Below are 26,731 nucleotides of genomic sequence, written 5' to 3' on the forward strand. Positions count from 1 at the left end.
TACTTGGTGCTGTTGATGCCAGGCTGTTCACAAGATATATGACAACTTGGTTGTGTATTTCCTGTCTGTATCGTGACGACCCTCTCTGCCCTGTCTGCCTGTGGTTGCTTTCCCTGCAGGTACTGGAGGTGGGCGTGGCAGAGGGTCGTCGGCAGAGTGGTTGCACCTGAGCAGCTCTATGTTATTTAAGAATCCCTCTTATATTTTGCCATTGAATTAATAAATAATTTCTCTCTCTCTCTCTCTCTCTCTCCTGCTATGAGCTCACACGCTTTTGCTGATGATTAAACAGGAGTTAATCATCAGCAAAAGGAATGAAGAGGTATTTGTTCACGGTTTTGATAGTCGACTGAATATACAAATAGGTTAGTGTGACTAGTTTCTAGTCCTAATTTTAGAATCACAAAGGATTTGAAACTAACACCCACACTTCTAGATACAAGAACTATAAGTTCCATTGCTTCAAAGGTTTAAAGCTTATAAACATGTTTTTATTAATGTCATTTTTTCCTTTGTGCATATTTTTCAACGAAAAGAAAGTATTTCTGTTTTGGATAATGAATCAGGTTTTTTCTTTACATTACATTTACATTACATTACAGTTTTAAGAAACCGTAATCAAACAGACATTGAACATGATTTCAGTTTAATACATGAACATGTAAAAATAAAACATTTCAACACTGGTTCTGGTGTTTCCCCTCAGTGTTTCCCCTCAGGTGTTTCATGGTTTGATTGTTGAGTAGGTTGATGAAGAATCGAATCCTGAGGAAAAAAAACACATGCATTACATTACATTACATTACAGGCATTTAGCAGACGCTTTTATCCAAAGCGACTTACAGGAAGTGTATTCAACATAGGTATTCAAGAGAACTACTAGTCACCAGAAGTCATAAGTGCATCTCCTTTCTTAAACAAGCATCTTAAAGCATAAACCAGAGCAAAAGTATAGTGCAGAGGCAAATTACTACGAGTACAATAATTGCAACAGACTAATACGAATATAATAAGTGCTACAAACTACTACGAATAGGATAAGTGCAGTAAACGAATACGAATACAATAAGTGCTACGAGGAAGGCTCAGGGTAGGGCTTCATGAAGAGGTGAGTTTTCAGCCTGCGCCGACATGCAAACTATTAAGCTGTTAAAAACATTTATTTGATTACTTTATTATATTTTGTCGCAAAGTACCTTGTCAGTAAAGCTTTAAAATAAATGCAATGAAATAAAAAAAAGTGCAAAATGTCACTCTAGAATGTAGTAGAAGTTGAAAGTACCATAAAATAGAAATACTAGGTACTTAAGTAAATATAATTACTTTCAAAATTGCTTTCCACAACTGCGTTTATTGTGATGGGAAATTTCTGGACATTAATATTAGTACCCATTGACCCCCCCCCCAAAAAAAACAGCTTTTATAGTGAAAGCAATAATAACAACAATATCTACTTAGACTGATGTGAACAACGGCCATGAAAGACACAAACAATTCCCTCTATTGTTTTATGTCTTTATCCTCCAATTGAATCGACCCCATATATTGATGAGTTTTTACAAAAATGTAGATGAGAGGGCCAGTATTTATTTCAAGCACGTCAAAACAATTACACATGACCTGAGAGTATGACTCATCAATCTGGCTGGGTCTTCCTTTCTTGACAGTTTTCTTTTTTCTATTATATCAACCATTGCTAGTTATTTTGGACAGTGATCTATACAGTGTTTGTATTCGTGTGTGTGTTACCTCTGTCCTCCTTTGGTTGCACTTCCTGTGTGATAGTGACATTCGTGTATAACACATCAGCGTCGGTTTTACCTGCAGCACAACATTTTACACTGTTACACATTTAGGTTCACATGCTTTTGGGCAGATTACAGGAACTCAGAAATGCTGATTGGAAATCCTGTAAAAACTTTTCTATGAATCAGAATCAGAGGACTTTTATGTATTTCTCTGTATGTATGTATGTATGTATGTATGTATGTATGTATGTATGTATGTATGTATGTATGTATGTATGTAGGTAGGTAGGTAGGTAGGTAGGTAGGTAGGTAGGTTACTTTGCAAATCATGTTTAGTACTGTAGGATACATGTGTTGTTGGTTTTGTGGGTTTCAAGGGATTTGTTGACCATAAAATACAATATCCCCTTATCTGAAATCTGAATTTTCTCTGATTTACATTACATTACATTACTGTCATTTAGCAGACGCTTTTATCCAAAGCGACTTACAGGAAGATTTAATGTTCTTGACAGGAGAAATATGAGCATACCAAATGAAGTTTGGTTTACATGAAACCAGGCTGACCTTTGTAGTTCCTCCAGAGGCACAGCAGCGTCACACAGGCCGCCAGGAAGAGGCAAACGCCCACCACAGGAAGTAGAATGTGTGAAGGAGAGCAATGAGAAGATTCAGGACGCCCAGCTTCTACACAACAAATGATTAAAAAAAAACCAGTTTGACCTCAATTCAAAACACAAAAACATCTCTACGTATCTATGTGGTTGGCGGTGCATCTCTTATCGCCTCACCCATCTCCTAGTATTCAACAAAGCATCTCTCTCATTGGCTCACCTCTGACAGCCAGCCAGCTGTTTCGTGATTCTCCAGCTCCAAAGATGGTACACTTGTAGAGACCTTCATCAGACTTCAAAACACGGTGGATGGTCATGTTTCCTGTCGAGCTGCTGTGGATCAGGACGCCATCTTTATAGAATTCAGCCGTGAGATTGGAAGAGGACGTCGTCATTTTTATGCAGTGAAGAGTCACAGATTCTCCCTCCTGCACAGGGAAGACAGGACTCTCCAGGATCACAGAGCCTGCTGAGTGACAGAACGGCAGAAAGGTCAAAAACAATTATCAGGTTCAAGTATTAGTGTTTGAGTATTGTGTTACTTTCAGACAGAACCAGGCTAGCTGTTTCCCCCTGCTTCCAGTATTTGTGCTAAGCTAAGCTAACTTGGCTGTTGGCTATAGCTACACATGTCCCAAACTTTCCTTTAACTATGTCATGCCATGTCTGTCCAGCTTGGTCTCACTAAAGGGCATATGAAGACAATTTGTAAATAATCTAGCATGCGTAAAATCACCAATCTTGCTTTTTGTGCATTTTACAACATAGTCTGTACTGACTGTAATTTAAACTCATATGTGTGAATACGCTATACTCATAGCAAGTGATGTAGTATAAAAAGTGAGCAAGACTACTGATGGCCAATGGGTAGAACAAACACAGGACTTTCACCCAGGAGATCAGAGTTCGAGACACTAGTTTGCGTCTCAAAGTTTCGTTGAGTTATTTTTGAAGTTCTGTTAGTGATGTTTGTGGTATTTATTATGTACTGTTATTAAATTGTTTACGTTTGACTTAGGTACACGCTAAATGGTTGTGTTGCTTAAAGCCAACTCCGGCGGTTTCACGGTAACAATGTGGCGTAAAATGTAATGCAATACACCTAAAATGCTTAATCATAACACACGGAATGTGCTTAAAATGTCGTGCTATTTATATACCTTTCAATGAGATCAGGTTGGTCCACCTTTTCTACTAAGAGGCTACGATCATTATCCCCACAATGTCAAGAAGACAACATTGCTGCAGGTTGTTTTAAGTGTCTCAACAGTTGATCAGTGCTGCTTATTTTCTGGTGAGGCCTGGTGAACCAGACACGCTCTGCATGCAGTTGAGGGTTTGCATGTTGGATATGTAGTGCTGCGGTGATATTTTTGTGTTGGTAGTTCGGTCAAACCCACCAGTCACAGTGATGTTGACGGCATCGCTGCACTCTCCAGGTCCAAACTCACACCAGTACACTCCAGTGTCTAATGGGAGAAGGTCATCAATTAAGCACTGGGACTCCTTTCTTGTCCCCCAATTGACGGAGCACTCTTTGTTTATGTGCGTGGATGTGTTTCTCTTAATTCTCCATAAAGAGGAGTTTCCTGACTCCCCACAGCTCAGCGTTACAGACTCGTACAAAAAGTACTGTGATCTGTTGGGAGTGAGTCTCAGAGAGGCTGAAAGAAAAAGAGAGATGATGACAAATTGAGATTTGCATTGTATATGTGTTCACACTGCGAGCAACAGAAGTCCTTTGAATTCTTGCAAAGGGTTAACAGCCAATGTGCTGCCTGACGCGTTTGTTACATTTGTTGCTTCTTAGTTTCACGACAGATGTGATACGGACAATGATCCCTAGTTATAAGCCTCTCTCTTCAACTTATCTGCAAAAACAATGGTTTGGAGAATGGTTGGGTCCATTGTTGGGGTTCATGAGAAGCTGTAATTTTGTTGAGCTTATTTTCCGGCCTAACTTTTAATGCAACATAACACCAAAGTCCTGATTTCAACACCACCCACCGTTTCACAAGTTTGCAGCTGCACAATGTGACATACAGTAAACCTTGACAAAATGTCACTTATCACCCACGTATCAAACCAGCTGCTGTGAGTGTGAAATAAAAATAACATGCTCACCTATGTTGAATACACTTCCTGTAAGTCGCTTTGGATAAAAGCGTCTGCTAAATGACTGTAATGTAATGTAAATGTAAAAGCTGCATTTCCTTTTTGCAGAGGCAAATAACGTTTCATCTGTAGCCTTTTGAACAACACGGCTAAGAAAGGGGGAATGATTTTGTATTTGCCTGGTTGAGGTTTTGTTGTCTTTTTGTTGCAGGGCTTCTCTGTAATTGTAAATAATTTGCATTTGCTTCAACTCAATTCAACACTTAATTGCCGTTTCAACATAGTATATAGGAATTTGCTTGGTTGACCTCACATAAAACACTAGCAGTTAGATCAATTGATCTAACTGCTGGTATTGATTCTGTGGTTTTCATGAAAAAAATACCGTAGTAATATGTACAGGCATTTAGTAGAACGATATAAATTCATTAATTAGATTCTAATTTCAAATGTCCGTGAACAGTTAGATGCTTCCTCTTGTAACATCAGTTTTTATTTTTTAATCAGCTTACTGCTTGTTGAATCAAAGCACAAAGTAGATTCAATAAAACTTACATTACAGATGCTCATAAACATGGATGCACAGACACATAAACACACTATTAGTCACGTAATAGTCTTTATACTTATAGTACATTGTACTCACCGACAATCGTGCACAGTGTTGTGATCTCCATGCTTGACTGACTGAGGGGCTGCATCACACCCCTGATGTGACTTTATGTCGTGAGGACATTGTTTGGGCAGGATGTGTGAGCCAAGCACTTTAAAACCACAAATGTCAAAAGCTTTACTTTTTCTAACCAGATGACCTAAAATGTGTCACCATGCAAATAGGAAGTGTTTCTTGATTTTTTTTATCTCTGTCTTAGTAGTGATAGAAAATCATGCTGCTTTGTAGAGAAAACCTAAATCCTGCAGGACAATCTTTTGGCCCAAGTTTATTTCTAGAATTTCTAGAGTATAATATTAGTTTATTAATCAAAGTTAAGCCCATGTTTGTGTTTGTTAAAATGTCAAAATGTTGCATGTGATCTGGTATAGTTTAGGTTTACACAATAGTTTAATGCATATTTTAACGCATTGGTTTTGTGCCATAAGTCAGAGTGTACAAAAGTGTAGAAAAGTTAGGACTTTATGTTTAACATTTAAGCCACAAATTAAATGAACCCGTTCATGTTCCCCGACCATATCAATGGACATAAGACTTCTAGTGAGTCTACATCTATGATCACTGTCCTCTGAGTTCACCCAAATGCACAAACATATTTGATTGGATGTCTGAGTGCTACACATCATCTAAAGTGCACGCCTTCTTTTTCCAGGAAGCATGGCTGACGGTTTGACAAAGAGGGTGAGTAGGACACATTTTAATCTATTAATCATAGTGTTAAAGTAAAACATAGTTTGTTATTAAACTGCGTGAGATGTTAAGATCCATGTTTAAATATCATTGGAAATAGACTGGGGATCTGAATGTATAGCAAATAGTAAAATGAATAAGGAAATACTGCTTTCATTTATTCTGACCTTTCAGATTTTCTTATAATAAAATCAGTAACTTGTAACAAGGCTGCTGAATAAGCAAGCCCCAGTAATGATTTTAATCACAAAAGGTAGAGACATGGATCATTATATCAAAGATGAATGTTTTTGTTTTTGTTTTGTTATACTTTAATAGGAATAAATAACCTGAACAAAAAAGAAAAACAAAACCCACCTTTCTGCAAAGTCAGCAAAACATACACTTATCTAAAATAAGACTAAATGGCAAGACAATGAACAAATATTAAATCAGAATATTAATCCTGTGCCCTTAAGAGCACGTTAGGATTTTTTCAAATGTTTCTTCTTAACCATAAACACATTCATTTGAATAGATTAGATATTGATTACACAGAGACTATCGAGGATTCCACTGAATTTCTCTAGCTGGTTATCCCCACTGAGTCATAACACAGGTGCATCTCAATAAATTAGAATATCATGGAAAAGTTCGTTTATTTCGATAATTCAATTCAAAAAGTGAAACTCATATATTATATAGATTCATTACACACAGAGTGAAATGTTTCAAGCGTTTATTTCTTTTCATTTGGATGATTATGGCTTACAGCTAATGAAAACCCAAAATTCAGTATCTCAGAAAATTAGAATATTACATAAGACCAATAATACAAAGGATTTTTAAAACAGAAATGTCAGCCTACTGAAAAGTATGTTCATATATATATGCACTCAATACTTGGTCGGGGCTCCTTTTGCATGAATTACTGCATCAATGCGGCGTGGCATGGAGGCGATCAGCCTGTGGCACTGCTGAGGTGTTATGGAAGCCCAGGTTGCTTTGATAGCGGCCTTCAGCTCGTCTGCATTGTTGGGTCTGGTGTCTCTCATCTTCCTCTTCACAATACCCAACAGATTCTCTATGGGGATCAGGTCAGGCGAGTTTGCTGGCCAATCAAGCACAGTGATACCACGGTCATTAAACCAGGTATTGGTACTTTTGGCAGTGTGGGCAGGTGCCAAGTCCTGCTGGAAAATGAAATCAGCATCTCCATAAAGCTTGTCAGCGGAAGGAAGCATGAAGTGCTCTAAAATTTCCTGGTAGACGGCTGCGTTGACTTTGGACTTGATAAAACACAGTGGACCAACACCAGCAGATGACATGGCTCCCCAAATCATCACTGACTGTGGAAACTTCACACTGGACTTCAAGCAACTTGGATTCTGTGCCTCTCCACTCTTCCTCCAGACTCTAGGACCTTGATTTCCAAATGAAATGCAAAATTTACTTTCATCGGAAAAGAGGACCACTTTGGACCACTGAGCAACAGTCCAGTCCTTTTTCTCCTTAGCCCAGGTAAGACACTTCTGACGTTGTCTCTGGTTCAGGAGTGGCTTGACACGAGGAATGCGACAGTTGTAGCCCGAGTCCTGGATACGTCTGTGCGTGGTGGCTCTTGATGCACTGACTCCAGCCTCAGTGCACTCCTTGTGAATCTCCCCCAAATTCTTGAATGGCCGTTGCTTCACAATCCTCTCAAGGCTGCAGTTATCCCTGTTGCTTGTGCACCTTTTTCTACCACACTTTTTCCTTCCACTCAACTTTCTATGAATATGCTTGGATACAGCACTCTGTGCCAACAATGAGCCAGCAATGACTGTCTTTAGCAATGACCATGATTTTAGTGGCTTAGAGACCACCCTTTCCTGATTTGGGTGGAGGAACTTTTTCACAATATTCTAATTTTCTGAGATACTGAATTTTGGGTTTTCATTAGCTGTAAGCCATAATCATCAAAATTAAAAGAAATAAACGCTTGAAATATTTCACTCTGTGTGTAATGAATCTATATAATATACGAGTTTCACTTTTTGAATTGAATTATCGAAATAAACGAACTTTTCCATGATATTCTAATTTATTGAGATGCACCTGTGTTATGACTCAGTGGGGATAACCAGCTAGAGAAATTCAGTGGAATCCTCGATAGTCTCTGTGTAATCAATATCTAATCTATTAAAATGAATGTGTTTATGGTTAAGAAGAAACATTTGAAAAAATCCTAACGTGCTCTTAAGGGCACAGGATTAATATTCTGATTTAATATTTGTTTATTGTCTTGCCATTTAGTCTTATTTTAGATAAGTGTATGTTTTGCTGACTTTGCAGAAAGGTGGGTTTTGTTTTTCTTTTTTGTTCAGGTTATTTATTCCTATTAAAGTATAACAAAACAAAAACAAAAACATTCATCTTTGATATAATGATCCATGTCTCTACCTTTTGTGATTAAAATCATTACTGGGGGCTTGCTTATTCAGCAACCTTGTTACAAGTTACTGATTTTATTATAAGAAAATCTGAAAGGTCAGAATAAATGAAAGCAGTATTTCCTTATTCATTTTACTATTTGCCTTCCAGGGACATTCAGATCCCCAGTCTATTTCCAATGATATTTAAACATGGATCTTAACATCTCACGCAGTTTAATAACAAACTATGTTTTACTTTAACACTATGATTAATAGATTAAAATGTGTCCTACTCACCCTCTTTGTCAAACCATCGGCCATGCTTCCTGGAAAAAGAAGGCGTGCACTTTAGATGATGTGTAGCACTCAGACATCCAATCAAATATGTTTGTGCATTTGGGTGAACTCAGAGGACAGTGATCATTACTGATTCCACTTTTTCAATTGAATTATCGAAATAAACGAACTTTTCCATGATATTCTAATCTATTGAGATGCACCTGTATATGTGCATGACTGCACTTTTAGTTTCACTTTGTCTGCAGCACACGTGAAGGCTCCACGTGCAGATGGACGTGGAGGAGCTCAGTTACAGCGTTTCTCTCGCGCCTGTTACTCTTGTCGTCCTCGTGCTGCTTTTGGGCTTCACACCTGTCGAAGGTAAGATCATTCAATATGTCAGTTCATTTGTTCTTCCCAAAGCAACATCATCCTGCTCTGTAACGACGTTCAGCCTCTCGTGAAAATCAATTCATCTTCCTTTTTGTTTCCTTAAAAAAAGAAATAAGTCATATTTAAGTCGACTCTTTTCATGTTGTTCTGATATTATGTGTAGTTTTTTTCCCCTGTCTCTTAAGATAACTGGTAACAATTTGAATTCTGATCATATCATCCATGCTTCTTCCAATAGGCTACATGTCAACGTGTCAATAACTGAAACAGGCTAATGCAAAAATAACACATGAAGTTTATTATAAACACCTCTGAATATAATGTATAATGTAATATAACGTGCAACTCCACAACTAACTGTGACCTCAATGCTACAACATAGAATTTAATTAACTCCTCTATGACAGTGTCAACACAAATAACATTAAAGGCATCATAAAAGCATAATCTATGGATTTATTGGATTGTATTATATTGTTCAGGTAACTATTTTGACTTTTCTTTGATTTTTCTGAACCTTAGCTCAATTTAAAAGGGATATAACTAAAGTTAATACACAATATACAGAGGTCATATAAATGATGAAAGCTGGTACAAAGATCAAGTGAAGGGGCAATTCCTTTCATTATTAACTTATATGACCATTATTTTCATGATTAATTGTTTGATCTTGAAATTGCCTGTATCGTCCAACAAATCCGTCATAGAGCTGAAACGATTAGTAGATTTAATCGATCTGCAAAATAAATGTTTAAATACTATTTTCATAATGGATTAATCGTTTGGGTCGTTTATAAAAAAACAAAAACTCATTGATTCTCTGGTTGCAGTTTCTCACATTGTTTTTCTTGCTGTTTTATCTAACAGTTAAATAAATATATTTGGGTTTTGGACTATTTTTCGGGCAAAACATGATATTTGAAGACGTCACCTCTGACTCAAGTATTGATCGAATTACTGTGCAAGCTTGCCTTTTCAGCACCACTACTGCAAAGGTGTTGGTTCTGAGAACTTGGTAGGACTTCATGTAAAGCTTCAGACACATCCTGAAAGTAAAAGTGGAGAAAAAGACCCCTGGAGATGTTTTGAGTCATCAACATACAGTGAACGAGACTGCAGACTTACAGTAGGTTTTGAATTCATCCTCCATTTTCTTTCTTTTTTTTGTAGGTCAATCTCAGGTGATCGGCTCTCTTCAGCCGATCGTGGTGTCTCCTGGCGATGACGTCATCCTGCCTTGTCACGTGGAGCCGCCGCTCAGCGTGATGGGACTGACGGTGGAGTGGTCGAGGCCCGACCTTCAGCGGGACCCCAAAGATTGGCTGAGCCGGGTCGAGTATGTGCATCTTTACCGGGACAACCGAGAGGTGCCGGACATGAAGTTGTCCTCGTTTGTCAGGAGGACAACGCTGTTCCCAGACGGCCTGAGACAAGGCAACATATCGCTGAAGATCATGAATGTGACGCTTGCAGACGAGGGGAGATTTCAATGTTTCATCCCTAAATTAGAGGGCAGAGTACGGTCTGCATTTGTTCATCTTGTCGTTGGTGAGTTGATCTGTTTAAAATGTTGTTTATGATCCAGATTAGAGTAATATTTACTTTTTTAGTATAGTGTATATATATACTATAAAATAATAAATATGCTATATATAGTATATTTACGAATTACATTATCGAAGGTATAGCTACAAGAAATATCTAGACAACAACTTATAACGTTGCTGTTAGAAACCACTATTGTCTCCATTTAAATATTGTGATGTAAGTCAAGACAAATGTTCTGTTTTTCCAGAACCAAACTCTGCCAAAAACTGGACAACAGAGACGCCAATACAACCCCGAAGTCCCCAAACTCCTGATCTGAGGGGAGAGACGGATGCTAAAGGTGAGGAACAATTCTTGAAATACCAACTTTTAACCAGAAAAGTGTATGTTTCTTTATCTCTGTTTGGCAGAAAGGTGTCATGTATGAAGTTATAATAAGTTAGAAGACTTTTAATGGTTTGCAACACTCTGCATTTACCTCTATTTATAGTACTTTTCATTGTTAGTGGCACCCTGTGGGCCCACCACCCGCAGGGATAGGCATTGGGGTCGGGTGCAATGTGAGCTGGGCGGCAGGCTGGGGCGGAAACCTGGGCGTGCTGACCCCCGGCATCACAGACTAGCTCTAGGGACGTGGAATGTCACCTCTCTGGCGGGGAAGGAACCGGAGCTGGTGCGGGAGGTGGAACGCTACCAGCTAGATATAGTTGGGCTCACCTCCACGCATAGCACCGGTTCTGGAACCAAACTCCTGGAGAGGGGCTGGACTTTTTCCTTTTCCGGAGTTGCCCAGGGTGAGAGGCGCCGGGCGGGTGTGGGGATACTCACAAGCCCCCGGCTGAGCGCCGCTGTTCTGGAGTTCTCCCCGGAGAACGAGAGGGTCGCCTCTCTGCGACTGGGAATCGCAGGAGGAAAGTCTCTGACTGTCGTTTGTGCCTATGCACCAAACGGCAGTTCGGAGTACGCGGCCTTCTTGGAGTCCTTGGGTGGTGTTCTGGAAAGGGCGCCGACTGGGGACTCCATAGTTCTTCTGGGAGACTTCAACGCTCACGTGGGTAACGACGGAGAAACCTGGAGGGGTGTGATTGGGAGGAACGGCCTGCCCGATCTGAACCCGAGTGGTGCTTTGTTGTTGGACTTCTGTGCTAGTCATGGACTGTCCATAACAAACACCATGTTTGAGCATAGGGAGGTTCATAAGTGTACTTGGTACCAGAACACCCTAGGCCAAAGGTCTATGATCGACTTTGTAGTTGTGTCATCAGACCTGCGGCCGTATGTCTTGGACACTCGGGTGAAGAGAGGAGCAGAGCTGTCAACTGATCACCACCTGGTGGTGAGTTGGATCAGGTGGCGGGGGAGGCTGCCGGACAGACCCGGTAAACCAGAGCTGCCAACTCTCCCGTTTTTCCCGGGTTTCTCCCGTTTTCTGATCCATCTCCCGCCGCCCTCCCGTTTTGTCATTTCTCCCGGTTAACTCCCGTATTTCACGATGTCCAAACTTATTTTATTTATAATCAAATCAAAATGTGTGTCGAATGTTCTAAAGTTGCCAGATCATGTATCAAACGCAAGCATGAGAGGCAACGCAAGCGTCAGCCAATCAAATGCATTTGCAGCAAATACGACAGCACAGGCTGTAGCCAATCAGATCACGTCTATGGTCACTTCTCAAGAGCGCAGAGCTAAAAAAAAAAACATGGCGGAGCAAACTCCGTAAATGGTCGTATAAAAATGGCAGAAGCGGGTGTACCATCGAAGAAGATAAATAAGTTATTGTAATAGTTAGTTAATAAATAAGTGATTGTCAATGAATTCATTGTGAATACATACATAATGATACATAAAAAATACGTTTTTTGTTAATGAATACAGTTATTGTGTATTTATTTATATACTGAAGACTACATGATGAATATGTTGTCTATAAATAGCTACTTATATGCACAACATCCCTTAAAACCAACATTTGTAACCACCTCTGTCATCCATGCTCCCCACCACCGGCCCCGCCCCCGCCGCCGAAATCTCCCGGATTTTGCTAGTCAAATGTTGGCAGGTATGCGGTAAACCCAAACGTGTAGTGAGGGTGAACTGGGAACATCTGGCTGAGGATCCTGTCCGCAAGGTCTTCAACTCCCACCTCCGGAACAATTTCTCATGCATCCCAGGGGAGGCTGGGGACATGGAATCCGAGTGGGCCATGTTCAGATCCTCCATTGTGGAAGCTGCTGCTAGGAGTTGTGGTCGGAAGGCGATCGGTGCCTGTCGTGGCGGCAATCCAAGAACCCGCTGGTGGACACCAGCGGTGAAGGAGGCCGTCAAGCTGAAGAAGGAGGCCTTTCGGGCTTGGTTGGCCGAGGGGTCTCCTGAATCAGCAGGCAGGTACCGGTTGGCCAGAAGGACTGCAGCTGCGGCGGTTGCTGAGGCAAAAACCCGGGTGTGGGAGGAGTTTGGCGAGGCCATGGAGAAGGACTTTCGAATGGCCTCAAGGAAGTTCTGGCAAACCGTGAGACGACTCAGAAAGGGGAAACAGGGCTTTTCTCAGGCTGTGCTCAGCAGGGGGGGAGAACTGCAGACCCGGACTGGGGATATTGTCGAGCGGTGGAAAGAACACTTTGAGGAACTCCTGAACCCGACCAACACGTCCTCTGTGGAAGAGGCAGAGTCTGAAGACTCAGGGGAAGTCTTGTCCATATGCCTGGCGGAGGTCGTTGAGGTAGTTAAAAAGCTCTTCAGCGGCAAAGCGCCAGGAGTGGATGAGATTCGACCAGAGATGCTAAAGGCTCTGGACATTGTTGGGCTGTCTTGGTTGACACGTCTCTTCACTGTCGCGTGGAAGTCGGGTACAGTGCCTGTGGAGTGGCAGACCGGGGTGGTGGTTCCCATTTTCAAAAAGGGGGACCGGAGAGTGTGCTCCAATTATAGGGGTATCACACTGCTCAGCCTCCCCGGGAAAGTTTACTCCAGGGTGCTGGAAAGGAGGCTCCGTCCGATTGTCGAACCTCAGATTCAGGAGGAGCAATGCGGATTCCGTCCTGGACGTGGAACAGCGGACCAACTCTTTACCCTTGCAGGTCTGTTGGAGGGTGCATGGGAGTTTGCTCATCCAGTCTACATGTGTTTTGTGGACTTGGAGAAGGCCTTCGACCGTGTCCCTCGGGGAGTCCTGTGGGGGGTACTGCGGGAATATGGGGTACCTGGTTCGTTACTACGAGCCATTCGGTCCTTGTATGACCAAAGTGAGAGCTGTGTCCGGATACTCGGCACAAAGTCGAGCTTGTTCCCAGTGCGTGTTGGCCTCCGCCAGGGCTGCCCATTGTCACCAATCCTGTTTGTGATTTTCATGGACAGGATTTCAAGGCGCAGCCGGGGGAGGAGAGTTTCTGGTTTGGGGACCTCAGAATCGCATCCCTGCTTTTTGCAGATGATGTGGTTCTGTTGGCTTCTTCAGAACGTGACCTTCAGCACGCACTGGGGCGGTTCACAGCCGAGTGTGAAGCGGTCGGGATGAGAGTCAGTACCTCCAAGTCTGAGGCCATGGTTCTCTTCCGGAAAACGGTGGATTGCACCCTCTGGGTTGGGAGTGAGTCACTGCCCCAAGCGAGGGAGTTCAAGTATCTCGGGATCTTATTCACGAGTGAGGGTAAAATGGAGCGGGAGATGGACAGGCGGTTCGGTGCAGCGTCAGCAGTGATGCGGGCGTTGTACCGGACCGTTTTGGTGAAGAAGGAGCTGAGCCGAAAGGCAAAGCTCTCGATTTACCAGTCCATCTACGTTCCAACCCTCACCTATGGTCATGAGCTTTGGGTAGTGACCGAAAGAATGAGATCGCGAATACAAGCGGCCGAAATGAGCTTCCTTCGTAGGGTGGCTGGGCTCAGCCTTAGAGATAGGGTGAGGAGCTCAGACATCCGGAGGGAGCTCGGAGTAGAGCCGCTGCTCCTTCGCGTCGAAAGGGGCCAGCTGAGGTGGCTCGGGCATCTGATCAGGATGCCTCCTGGACGCCTCCCTTTAGAGGTTTTCCAGGCACGTCCAACTGGTAAGAGGCCCCGGGGTAGACCCAGAACACGCTGGAGAGATTATATATCTCGTCTGGCCTGGGAACGCCTCGGGGTTCCCCAGGAGGAGCTGGAAAGTGTTGCTGGGGAGAAGGACGTCTGGAGGACCCTCCTTAGCTTGCTGCCCCGGATAAGCGGAAGGAAATGGATGGATGGATGGATTGTTAGTGGCGGAGTCACCATTCTTGCACTAGATTCAAATTGCCTTTAAACATACAGGGGATTCAGAGGAAACAATGCATGTTTGTAATGTAGTGTAACTTTTATCTCATTGATATTTATTTCCCCACTGCTTCAAACAAAAAAGTGTTCAACTGACAAAAAATTAAGCAGCTTTTATTGTGAAGTAGTCAAAGGAAACTTAACGTAAAACTGAAATCTAATGGATTATAAAATGAATGTGTCAGTGTTTTGAGGTTTTAATAAACATGACACCGGATCACATGCATGTAGCATCCAGCACTACCGTTAAGAACCTCGGAGTTATCTTTGATCAGGATCTGTCTTTTAACTCTTATATAAAACAGATCTCAAGGACAGCCTTTTTTCATTTACGTAACATTGCGAAAATCAGGCAAATCCTGTCTCAAAGTGATGCAGAAAAACTAGTTCATGCATTTGTTACCTCTAGACTAGATTACTGTAACTCCTTATTATCAGGCTGCTCTAATAGGTCTCTTAGATCTTTACAGTTGATCCAGAATGCTGCAGCACGTGTTCTAACAAAAACTAAGAAAAGAGATCATATTACTCCAGTATTAGCTTCTCTGCACTGGCTCCCTGTTAAATCAAGCATAGAATTTAAAATGATTTTACTTACCTACAAAGCTCTAACTGGCCAGGCACCGTCTTATCTTAAGGAACTTATAGTTCCATATTACCCAACTAGAGAGCTGCGCTCAATCAATGCAGGGTTACTTGTGGTTCCTAGAGTATATAAAAGTAGGATGGGAGCCAGAGCCTTCAGTTATCAGGCTCCTCTTCTGTGGAACCAGGTTCCAGTTTCAGTCCGGGGGCAGACACACTCACCACTTTTAAGAGCAGGCTTAAGACCTTCCTTTTTGATAGCGCTTATAGTTAGGGCTGGTTCAGGTTCGCCTTGGTCCAGCCCCTAGATATGCTGCTATATGCCTAGACAGCCGGGGGACTACCTAGGATACACTGAGCTCCTCTCTCCTCTTCTCTCACTCCCTCTTTATGTATTAATCTCCTATTTATGCACATTACTGATTTTGCTTCTTCTATAAATCGTGGCTGTACCTGGACCGTGGACGTGCATCCTGCTACGGCCCTGCTGACACCGACTGCTACCACCATTATTATTACTAGTCACATTACTATTACTATCACCTGTACCATTAAGCATTTTAGCTTCACTTCCACCCTGAAGCCCTTTTGCTTTCTCGCTCTGCAGGTTTCCATGAATCGTTGTGGTACCTGGACCGTAGTTGTGCCTCCTGCTGTGAGCCGACTGACACCCACTGCTACTTCGATTATTATTATTAATCACATTACTATCCCTATTTCATAATTATAATTCTACTATAATAATTGCTGCTGTTATTATAAGTAGTCTTATTATATGAATCATTTATGTCATATACATTGAATGTGTTGTAACTCTGTTATGCTGCTCATTCTGTACACATGACATCTATTGCATTCTGTCCATCCTGGGAGAAGGATCCCTCCTCTGTCGTTCTCCCATAGGTTTCTTCCTTTTTTCTCCCTGTTAAAGGGGTTTTTTAGGAGAGTTTTTCCTGTGCCGATGTGAGGGAAGGACAGAGGATGTCGCATGTGTACAGATTGTAAAGCCCTCTGAGGCAAATTTGTAATTTGTGATTCTGGGCTATACAAAATAAACTGAATTGAATGTGCTGTACGGTGGTGTAGTGGTTAGCACTGTCGCCTCACAGCAAGAGGGGCCCGGGTTCAATTCCCGGGCTGGACAACCTTCTGTGTGGAGTTTGCATGTTGTCAGCGTGGGTTCTCTCCGGGTTCTCCGGCTTCCTCCCACAGTCCAAAGACATGCAGCTTAGGTTCATTGAAGACTCTAAATTGCCCGTAGGTGTGGATGTGAGTGTGAATGGTTGTTTGTCTCTATATGTCAGCCCTGTGATAGGCTGGAGACCTGTCCAGGGTGTACCCTGCCTTCGCCCATTGACAGCTGGGATCGGCTCCAGCACCCCCGCGACCCTTAACTGGATAAGCAGGTTACGGAAAATGGATGGATGGATGGATGAATTGAATGTCGGGTGGTTGATATAATTCCAGTCACATTAGTTCTCATTTTCTTCTTTTGTTCGCTTGTTGTTGTCAGGTGGTTTGTCTAGTCGGAACAGACTCAGCCTAGTTGTTGTTTTCTGCGTCTTCCTCACGATCATGGGAGTTGGAGTCGCAACATATTTAACCAAGAAGTGCCAGGAAAAGCAAGTAAGTCAGATGCTTTAATTAAGTGGTGAAAAATACAAACAAAACAATTTCTTCCTGTATGTAAATAAGAGACAGTTATTGATGTTTTTTTATTTCCTTTTTTTCCTAGTTCCTCCAGCTTTTCAAGGAACCTACTGTCGAGGTGCTTTGATCAATGGAGCTTTGGTAGACGCTTACAGAGAGTAGAGCACGGCCCACTTATCACACCTTGGTGTTTCAAATTGGTTTGAGGATTCCAACCAGCAACCCCTCCAGCCACATGCGGAAACAATGGATCTGCAGGAGACAGGCCGACCACCACCAGAGCGTTAGAGCATCTGCTGCGTCCGGACTGAAACCGCATGGTGATACTTCTTACCGACAACTGAAACATCTCCTGCTCAAGAACAGTAGATTTAGTATGATGTTTTTCTTCAGAACTGATGGAAACTGAGTGTTCTTGTCCCAGATGCTCTACATCAGTTTCTGTCGAAACCTGTCCATACTTCAGCGGGTACATCTGCATAAACTGCACGGTGGTTGAGTTTCTCGGTTTCTCCAACGATCCCATGGGTGATGAGTTTATGTTCCAGTTCTTGAACTGGGTTTCATGATGTTCGTGTAAGGAGAACATATATCTATATTTAGATATATTTTTTTAGACTTTCACATATTCAGTGACAAGGGAGCAGTGTGTAGGTTTGGTGTTAACATGAGTAAAGACATATCCACATCTACACCTATACTTTGTAATCAAATGAGCAGATATATTCTCTACCCACAACACCAACTCACACAGGTTAGAGGAAAATGTGAAGGCATAAAAACAATGTAGAACTTGTTGTATATGATGGTAAGTTCAAAGGCAGCTCCTATATCTGATATTTGTCAGGTCTACTTCATGTCATATTCATATTCACGTAAGACTATGTGCATGCATATTAAAATAATTAACACAAGAAATTGTATTCATATTGATTGATTTAACTTGCAGTATATATATTTGTGGGCTTTTGAAAATGCTGTCGTTAAAACTAAACAGCTGGTGACGACAAAGACACATAATCTAGATTTTTGATTTGTTGTTTTTTTCTTAAAATGCTGTTACTGTGCCAAGTTGCTGATTAAAGTTGTGAACCGTTAAAGGGAATTTTTTTTCTTGGCACATGGTGCTTTCTCATGGAGGAATGTTGTGTCTCTGTAAATTATAGAGCACGGTCTAGACCTGGTCTTTATATAAAGTGTCTTGAGGTAACTTCTGTTACGATTTGACCCTATGTACAATAAATGTAATTGAACATAAACAAAAACAACAACAAAAAAATGGTCATACTGGGTGAAGCCACTCCAACATTTTATTTGATTTCATTTAAATTTACCTTTCATGATTTTTTTTATCTGAATTGGCTACTCTGGAACAGCAATACCACCATTGGATACTTCCTAAGGCCACAGTGGATTTTACATTATTTGAAAAGAAGACATAGGATTAGAGGTTTATTGTCAATTCACATACCATACAGACATATATTAATAGTAACAGTTAAGCCAAGATCTACACAGATCCAATCAAAAGCTTTGGTTGGATAAAATAGGATTAGCATTTATTGTTCTAGAGTTCTAGGGAAAACTATTAGTGATGAAATAAAGTGTTTAGGAAGGAACAGGAGAGATGAGACAATAATATCAAGAATTAGATTTGGACACACTGGACTAAACAGTACACTATTTTGCAACAGCATTCTTCATGGCACATCAACCAAAGTCCTAAATAAACTCCAACACATCCAGAACTCTGCTGCTCGTCTGCTCACCCACTCCCGCTCCCGTGATCACATCACCCCTGTTCTTCAGAAACTCCACTGGCTTCCCGTCCCTGCTCCATCACCACACTCCATCCTGTCAGCTCCTCCTCTGATGCCAACCTGCTATCTCTGCCAGTCAGGACCAAGCACCGGACATGGGGCGACAGAGCCTTCTCCACAGCTGCCCCCTCCCTCTGGAACTCTCTCCCCAAACACATCCGAGACTGCAATGATCTTTCAATGTTCAAATCAGAAATCCAAACTCACCTCTTCAGAACTGCTTTTAATGTCTGACTAATGCTGTGTGTTTTAAGTTTTAAGTTTTTTTTAGTGTGATTTTATTAAGCTCTTAATGCTGTTAATGGCGTAGTGGAGAGCAAGGTAGTTCTCCAATCAGAAGGTCGGTCCAATCAGAAGGGTTCAATACCCGGCTTCCGCTGTCAATGTGTCCTTGGGCAAGACACTTAACCCCAAGTTGCTCCTGAAGGCTTGCCATCGGTGTGGACTGGATGTTGCATGAATGTTAGTTAGAGTCTGATGGTGGCACCTTGCATGGTAGCCTGTCATCAGTGTGTGAATGGGTGAATGATATGTAATATACTACTGATTGTAAGTCGCTTTGGATAAAAGCGTCTGCTAAATGACTGTAATGTAATGAATAAAATGTATTATTATTATTATTATTAATATTATTATTATTACTACTATTTAATATAGGTAAACATAATGCAGGCTGATGTGATTACTGTGGGCAAGAAGAAACAGATGAGCATGTTATATATATAGATAGATATATATAAGATATAAGATAAGAGTACATTTATTATCCAGTAAATATTCTAACAAAAAACCTTTTATAATTAATATATTTTGAATATTGGAACACTGTGAGCCACACGCCATAGCGACAGGTGGCGGTAATGCGTCAAATCGTTGCAACAACAACAAACAAAAAAACACACGAAGAAGAAGAAGTGTAGTGACGTCACTTCCAGCGAGCAGGAAGGAAAAAAGAACCAAAACAAAAAAAACACGCGAAGTTCTGTAATGAAAACGAACCAAACAGCTAAACTAGCACCTGATTTAACCATGTGGAGCACTCACGTCTGGCGGTGAACGAGCTACTGAACCGGCCCCGTCTGCACCATGAATCTAAGAGGACTCTTCCAGGACTTCAACCCCAGGTACGTGCGGCTAAGCTACATGCTAGCTGTGTTAGCTAGCTAGTTAGCATTAGCTTTGTTTTGGTTTGTGTTGCTGTAACAAGCGTTTTATTTGTGTGTGTGTGGAATTGTATTAATGTATCTGATCATATTGTCTTAATAGTTGTCCTTAGCTATCTGTACAATGCAGTGAAGCTAAGAGAGGATGTGGCTAAACAAGGCCTGGCTAACCTGCTAGCTTATTTATATTTATATATATATATATATATATAAATAAATGTATATAAATATATTTATATATATATATATTTTTTATATATATATAAATATATATATATTTATATAAATATATATTACATATATATATATTTTTATATATATATAAATATATTATATTATATATATATATATATATATATATATATATATATATTTATATATATATATATATTTATATATATATATATATATATATATATATAAATATATAACTATCAAAATGCATGAATTCCAACAATAATGGAGTACCATAGTTCCCCCAATCCCACAGTAGTAACATGTCATATCAGTGGTTTAAACACAGACCAGCTCTTCACAATTTAATTGCACAATTGAAAAATATAAAAATGATATTACAGTGCAGGAAGAGGCAGAAAACCCACTGGGCTTATTTGAAGCCTCCACCTATATAATATATATAGAGCCTATATATATATATATACATATAACATTTTTTTTGTGTGTGGAATTGTATTAATGTATCTGATCATATTGTTTTAATAGTTGTCCTTAGCTATCTGTACAATGCAGTGAAGCTAAGGGAGGATGTGGCTAAACAAGGCCTGGCTAACCTGCTAGCTTAGGTGAAGCTGTGTGTTCCTATAAAGTCACATGTTTGTGAATGTGTCTCTGGTGCATCCCATAATACTATGCATGGAGTAAAGCCAGGTTTCTAGGTTGCATTTATAGTAACAGCCTGTGTCAGGATCCATCAAAAGCAAAGATGATCAAGAAATCAGTGGAAGACAACAGGAATAAGTCCAAAAGTTATATATATATATATATATATATATATATATATATATATATATATATATAGTTATAGTTATATATATATATATTTTATATATATAATTTAATTGCTTCAATTGAAAAATATAAAAATGATATTACAGTGCAGGAAGAGGCAGAAAACCCACTGGGCTTATTTATCCATATATATATATATATATATTTATATAAATATATATATATATATATATATATATATACTATATATATATATAGAGAGAGAGAGAGAGAGAGAGAGATAAAATAAACTTTTATTAGTCCCGCAGCGGGACATTTACAGGATTACAGCAGCATAGAGATAGTGCAAACAAGAGACATAGTAAAAAAAAAACTAAAAAAACAAGATCAAAATAAGTATTATAAATGAGCAATAAAAAAACCAGTAAGAACAGAAAAGAATCCACAGTAACTGAAAGATTATATATACAGACGGAAACTATTATAACTATTGTATTGCACAGTGTATTAGTGTCGTGTGGTCTACTGGGAGCAGAGCAACCTGACAGCAGCATATCTATATATATTATATAGGCTCTATATATAGAGAGCCTTCCACTTAGCACTTATTGTATTCGTATTAGTTTGTTTCACTTTTTGTATTCGAATTAGTTTGTTTCACTTTTTGTATTCCAATTAGTTTGTTTCACTTTTGTATTCGAATTAGTTTGTTTCATTTTTTGTATTAGTTTGTTTCTGCACTGTACTTTTGCTCTTGTTTATGCTTTTAGATGCTTGTTTAAGAAATTAGATGCACTTATGACTTCTGGTGACTAGTAGTTGTCTTGAATACCTATGTTGAATACACTTATTGTAAGTCGCTTTGGGTAAAAGCGTCTGCTAAATGACTGTAATGTAATGTAATGTAAAAAAACTCACAATACTAAAACGAACACAAAAATAACACATATAATATGAAATATTGTTGAAAAAGCATTTTTACAAGATATGATTTATAATAACAATTCATTATAAACAACAAGAAAATGCAGTGTGTGTGTGTGTGTGTGTGTGTGTGTGTGTGTGTGTGTGTGTGTGTGTGTGTGTGTGTGTGTGTGTGTGTGTGTGTGTGTGTGTGAGAGAATAAGCCGATTCTGATTAAGGGGATTTGGGTTTGTACCCCTGCATTTACTCCTCCACAAAAGTAATGCTACAAGTCCCTGTGAACAACTACAGATTAAACATACAAACTGAAACATGGAATACATATAATACATAAAGGAAAGTAATTACAAAACAGGGGGAAGGTTGTCTTTTAAGCATCTTTTGAGCAAAATTTATTTTTGTTACGTGTGAAAAGCCATTCCATAATTTGGTTCCCCTAGATCTTATCGAAAAGTGACCTCTAGAAGTAAATAATTTAGGAGGATGAAGATCTTTGAAGTTGTATGCAGGATGAGAAAAGTCAGTGGGCTGGTTAGCTTAGCGGGTGTATGGTGTGAAGGACAATGTCAGGGTGTATAACACATTCTCTTTAAACATAATGACAGTTACAGTGTTCAGAAAGGTTGGGAGCATCAGCTTTTTTTGACACTGTCCATAAACTCTTCATCCCTCTAAAGTCAATTTTCCAACCTCTTTTTTTCATCCAGTTATCTAATTTTCGCTTTCTAAAATGTCCTTTTATTTTATTTAGCATACATGACTGATAGCAGCACAGTCTCCTTTCTCCGTCATCCTTTATCATTGGGCCTTTTCTCAAATTTGGACAAAACGAGTTTCAGTGTGAGTGCCTCCCTATGGTCAATAAATGGCATTGCACTTGCACACACCCTCCACAGATCCCATCTTCTTTGCATTGGATTTGTTAAGAACATCTTTATTGACTTAATGTGAGAGGTCCTCCAGTGCCTGTAACTGTCAAACTACATATAGTAAGGCACTCACAAAGGTACACCTGTCAACTATGTTTCTCTCTGTCCGTTGTTGCAGTAAGTTCCTGATCTACTCCTGTCTGCTGCTCTTCTCCGTGCTGCTGTCCTTGAGGCTGGATGGAGTCATCCAGTGGAGCTACTGGGCTGTGTTCACCCCGATATGGCTGTGGAAGCTGTTGGTCATCATCGGGGCCTCTGTCGGCACTGGAGTCTGGGCGCACAACCCCCAGTACAGGTAGACTCTCTTTTATTAAAGCTACGCATGCTTCTAAAAATCATATACCAGTGTTTGATTAATAAGCTGTGTGCCTTACTGTGTGGAAGTGACTGGGATCTTTCTTTTATGCATAAGGTAACAGCAGGCTTGAATAAAACATTGCTTTCCTAACTTTGTAAGACAAAATGTAACAAATACATACATAGATATACATTTATTGATTGGTTATTTATTAAAATGATGGTGTTCGATACCAGATAAACCCATTTTGACCGATACTCAATCCATATCTGGTACCGGTGGATCTTTAATAAAGGTTAGATTAGATTTAACTTACTCCTCATTGCACAGAGTAAAGCTACTCAGACAACGAAATGCTTTTTAGCATCTAGCCAAATGTGAAAAAGAGTAATGTACATAAGCATAAATGGTTCAAAGTTAATTTATTGTCATTGAACACCACAGGGTTGTGCATATTATGGAGTTGTAGTCCCATTTTGCCACACAAGAAAAACAGTATTATAAACAGTAAGGGGTAATTATGATATGCTAAGAAATATGGACAATGTGAATATGTGCAACTGTTACATTAGGCAGTGCAGGTATATGTATAACAGGATTAGTACAGGTTATTCTTATTTAAAGGCATTATATACAGAATAAAAAGCTGGAGGTATGATATTAATACGCTATAGATGAGATAGTAAAGACAGTTTTATGGATTTAACCACAAAAAAGTGCCATTTATTGTTGTTTCTATTGAAAATGTAACATATTTAAGATGTAATACTATAGAAACCATAATCCCACATGATTTAAAGTCCCATATCCTATTGCTCCTATCTCTTTATTATGTATATGAATAAGTTATGCTTATGTGTGTGATTTTGTCTCTTTGGTAAGGCTTCTAAATCATGAACATGGTGAAATTTAATCACAGGAATAATAAGTGTCAGTATTGAGGAGCTTTCTGATTATTTCCGTTCCTCCTCTTGCAGGGCTGAAGGGGAGACATGTGTGGAGTTCAAAGCCATGCTGATCGCAGTGGGGCTCCACGTCCTGTTGCTGATGTTCGAGGTGTTGGTGTGCGACCGTGTGGAGAGAGGAAACTACTACTGGCTCCTCGTCTTCATGCCGCTCTTCTTCGTGTCGCCCGTCTCTGTAGCAGCATGCGTCTGGGGGTTCAGACACGACCGCTCCCTCGAGGTAAGGAGTCTGATATATGTATATATATATACGGTTACACTGAGACCGGAGTTGGAAAATAATGCAAAATCACACTTGTAACTGTGGCTAGATGGTTTGAGTTTGTCTGCATTGGGAGTAGGAATGAGCGATCTCTTCTATTTTCATATCATCCATCAGTGGTTACTCGAATTCACTGACATTTATTTAAGAAAATATCAAAGATAGATACTTTATTTGAGAAAATGAGTACAGTGCTGAACTTTTTGTCTTTGCTCTTCCTCTCGTCAGCTGGAGGTGTTGTGTTCAGTTAACATTCTCCAGTTCATCTTCATCGCTCTGAGGCTGGACAAGATCATCCACTGGCCGTGGCTGGTGAGATACGCAAACACAAAGTAGATCAGAGATGAGCCATTGCTTTGTTTTTCTACACACTTCAATACAATTAATTCTATGTATTCATTAGTTACATTCCACCGCTGCAGATGTCATCTCATTCTGTGAATAAGTACATTTACCCAAGTACTGTACTTGAATACAGTTGTGCAGTACTTGTTCTATACTTGATCATTCTCTTTTTCTGCTTCCTTACATTTCTCTTTGTATTTATATACTTGTCAAAGGGAAATATTGAACTCCACTACATTTATTATGTAACTTAAGTTCCTTTGCAGATTAACATCATTAATACATAATATAATAACAATAACAATAATACGTTATGATGTGTTATAATAGATTACTATATGATACCCATTTATCAGTTGAAATCAGCCAACCCAACTTTGCAAGCGTTGCTATTTTTTAATGCAATATTCATCCCTATTTTTAATGCAATAATATAATATATTTGTTCTTAATTGGACCATTCTTCGTCATCAGTATGGTTTACTTTTGTTACTCTTAAGTAAATTTCAATGCTAATTCTTGTGCGTTTACTTAACTAACATGTGCAATACAGGAGTTTTACTTGTAATAGAGTATTTCTACACTCTGGTATTATTGCTTTTTCTTTAAAGTTACATTAAGGAACTTATATTTTGTGTTGTTTTTGGCGGCGTTTAGTGGCAGTGTTTCACGCTGATGGTCTTGTTTACTTATGCAGTTCATATAGAGGCCTCAGTCTTACATTGATTCATATTTCATAACCAGATAAAAGTTCCTCACAGTAACTTAAAGTAAAAAGATCTCAGTACTGCTATCTGTATTATTCCTTAACCGTGTATTAGAGTGTAAAGCCACTGCCGGTGATACTTCTGCGAGTACCTTCCTCTTCTTTAATGATACCCGATGTGTGTGTGTGCTGCAGGTGGTGTGTGTCCCGCTGTGGATCCTGATGTCCTTCCTGTGCCTTGTTGTTCTCTACTACATCATCTGGTCTGTCCTCTTCCTCCGCTCCATCGACATCATCGCCGAGCAACGGCGGACCCACATCACCATGGCAATCAGTTGGATGACCATTGTCGTACCCCTTCTCACCTTTGAGGTGAGTTATCTCTTTTAAAGTTTATTAGATTTGGTATATTCTATTTCATGTGGTTAACCCTGTGTAGGCTTTTTTTTTTTTTCTCAGGCCAGAATTCCACCTTTTCAAATTCTTGAATAAATATAAATTAACTCCAGTCAAACCAATTCCAGTAACAAAATTGTGTCTATCTCACAAAAGTAAATAGAAAGTTGAATATAAAGCAATTTTTCTTTTTTTAATATTAAAATGTGCCTATCCTGCCCTCTATTGGCCAAATGTATGTATGGTCTTTTTGAAATGAGTGTAAACTGCATACATGATGTCATGTAAATTATGAATACCCAATGGCTTGTTCTAACAGAAAATGTTAAGAAAAAAACTAAAATATTCAATTTATTTATGGTTGCTGAGTTAAATAAAACTGTAAACATTTTTATTAACACCACAAAGAGGTCAATCCAAATTGTTTTAGCTCCTTATATTCATTTACTTTGCAAATGTAATGATCCAGTTATATTTTTCAGATCATTAAAAATCTGTCGTTCATCATCACCATCTTTCGGCAGTGATTAAGAATACTAGAATCTATTTTACACATGCCTCCTGCATATGTGTGTGTGTGCGTGTACACACAGCTTTGCTTGACTTTGACGTATACAATTCATGTGTCTCCTCAGATCCTCTTGGTGCACAAGCTGGACGGCCACAACAGTCTGAGCTACGTGTGTGTGTTCGTCCCGCTCTGGCTCTCTCTGCTCACACTCATGGCCACCACGTTTGGCCAGAAGGGGGGAAACCACTGTGAGTATTTAAAGCCACTAATGTGCTGTGGGCTGCTGAATGTCTACACTGGGGGTTTACTGCTGTTCTTCTCTGTTGAACACTACGTTGCTCTAGTTTACAGTAGTAATACAACTTTCCCTTAAAACAGCTTTCTGTAAAACTTACCATCTGCACTATTTACCAACTCTGGAGAATCATTTCTTGTTGACACAGTCGAAGCAGATGATGTGCAACTTGTTTTT

The 26,731-nt window shown here is 39.9% G+C and overlaps 3 protein-coding genes across 6 annotated transcripts; 2 read left to right on the forward strand and 1 right to left on the reverse strand.

The window, feature by feature from the left end:
• Positions 1–519: 519 nt before the first annotated feature.
• LOC129116533 (low affinity immunoglobulin gamma Fc region receptor II-like) lies at positions 520–5,208 on the reverse strand. 2 transcript variants are annotated; one of them, XM_054627385.1, is made up of 6 exons: positions 5,124–5,208; positions 3,763–4,026; positions 2,583–2,828; positions 2,316–2,435; positions 1,750–1,821; positions 520–765 (listed from the first exon to the last, which is right to left on the reverse strand). In XM_054627385.1, exons 1-6 carry the CDS (start codon positions 5,176–5,178, stop codon positions 725–727), a joined length of 798 nt encoding a protein of 265 aa, XP_054483360.1. In that variant the 5' UTR covers positions 5,179–5,208; the 3' UTR covers positions 520–724. The 2 variants fall into 2 exon arrangements, with proteins under 2 accessions (XP_054483360.1, XP_054483359.1); XM_054627384.1 differs by having other exon boundaries at positions 2,583–2,831.
• Positions 5,209–8,597: 3,389 nt separating this feature from the next.
• LOC129116527 (myelin-oligodendrocyte glycoprotein-like) lies at positions 8,598–17,889 on the forward strand. Of its 3 annotated transcripts, none has more exons than XR_008533573.1 (5): positions 8,598–8,893; positions 10,076–10,453; positions 10,701–10,793; positions 15,929–16,727; positions 16,835–16,922. XR_008533573.1 is itself a non-coding variant. In XM_054627377.1 (5 exons), exons 1-5 carry the CDS (start codon positions 8,803–8,805, stop codon positions 17,096–17,098), a joined length of 717 nt encoding a protein of 238 aa, XP_054483352.1. In that variant the 5' UTR covers positions 8,602–8,802; the 3' UTR covers positions 17,099–17,889. The 3 variants fall into 3 exon arrangements, 2 of the variants coding, with proteins under 2 accessions (XP_054483353.1, XP_054483352.1); XM_054627377.1 differs by lacking the exon at positions 15,929–16,727 and adding an exon at positions 17,057–17,889 and having other exon boundaries at positions 8,602–8,893; positions 16,835–16,947; XM_054627378.1 differs by having other exon boundaries at positions 15,929–16,926.
• A 1,826-nt stretch (positions 17,890–19,715) lies between these two features.
• Positions 19,716–26,507, forward strand: LOC129116526 (transmembrane protein 185A; the record flags this gene model as incomplete). Its single annotated transcript, XM_054627376.1, has 6 exons — positions 19,716–19,915; positions 22,895–23,071; positions 24,052–24,259; positions 24,530–24,613; positions 25,548–25,724; positions 26,384–26,507. Coding segments are annotated over exons 1-6 (808 nt in total), but the record flags the coding sequence as incomplete, so codon positions are not given.
• Positions 26,508–26,731: the final 224 nt, after the last annotated feature.

The sequence above is a fragment of the Anoplopoma fimbria genome, unplaced genomic scaffold (assembly GCF_027596085.1).
Source record: "Anoplopoma fimbria isolate UVic2021 breed Golden Eagle Sablefish unplaced genomic scaffold, Afim_UVic_2022 Un_contig_8844_pilon_pilon, whole genome shotgun sequence".
NCBI lineage: Eukaryota > Metazoa > Chordata > Actinopteri > Perciformes > Anoplopomatidae > Anoplopoma > Anoplopoma fimbria.

Excerpts from the sequence above, each read along its gene's own strand:
- LOC129116533 (XM_054627384.1), bottom strand. The coding sequence starts at position 5,178 with ATGCAGCCCCTCAGTCAGTCAAGCATGGAGATCACAACACTGTGCACG. Across the intron at positions 2,436-2,582 it reads CAGCTGGCTGGCTGTCAGAG|AAGCTGGGCGTCCTGAATCT; the intron begins GTGAGCCAATGA and ends TTTGTTGTGTAG. Across the intron at positions 766-1,749 it reads GCAACCAAAGGAGGACAGAG|GATTCGATTCTTCATCAACC; the intron begins GTAACACACACA and ends TTTTTTCCTCAG.
- LOC129116527 (XM_054627377.1), top strand. The coding sequence starts at position 8,803 with ATGGACGTGGAGGAGCTCAGTTACAGCGTTTCTCTCGCGCCTGTTACT. Across the intron at positions 8,894-10,075 it reads GGGCTTCACACCTGTCGAAG|GTCAATCTCAGGTGATCGGC; the intron begins GTAAGATCATTC and ends TTTTTTTTGTAG. Across the intron at positions 10,794-16,834 it reads GGGAGAGACGGATGCTAAAG|GTGGTTTGTCTAGTCGGAAC; the intron begins GTGAGGAACAAT and ends TGTTGTTGTCAG.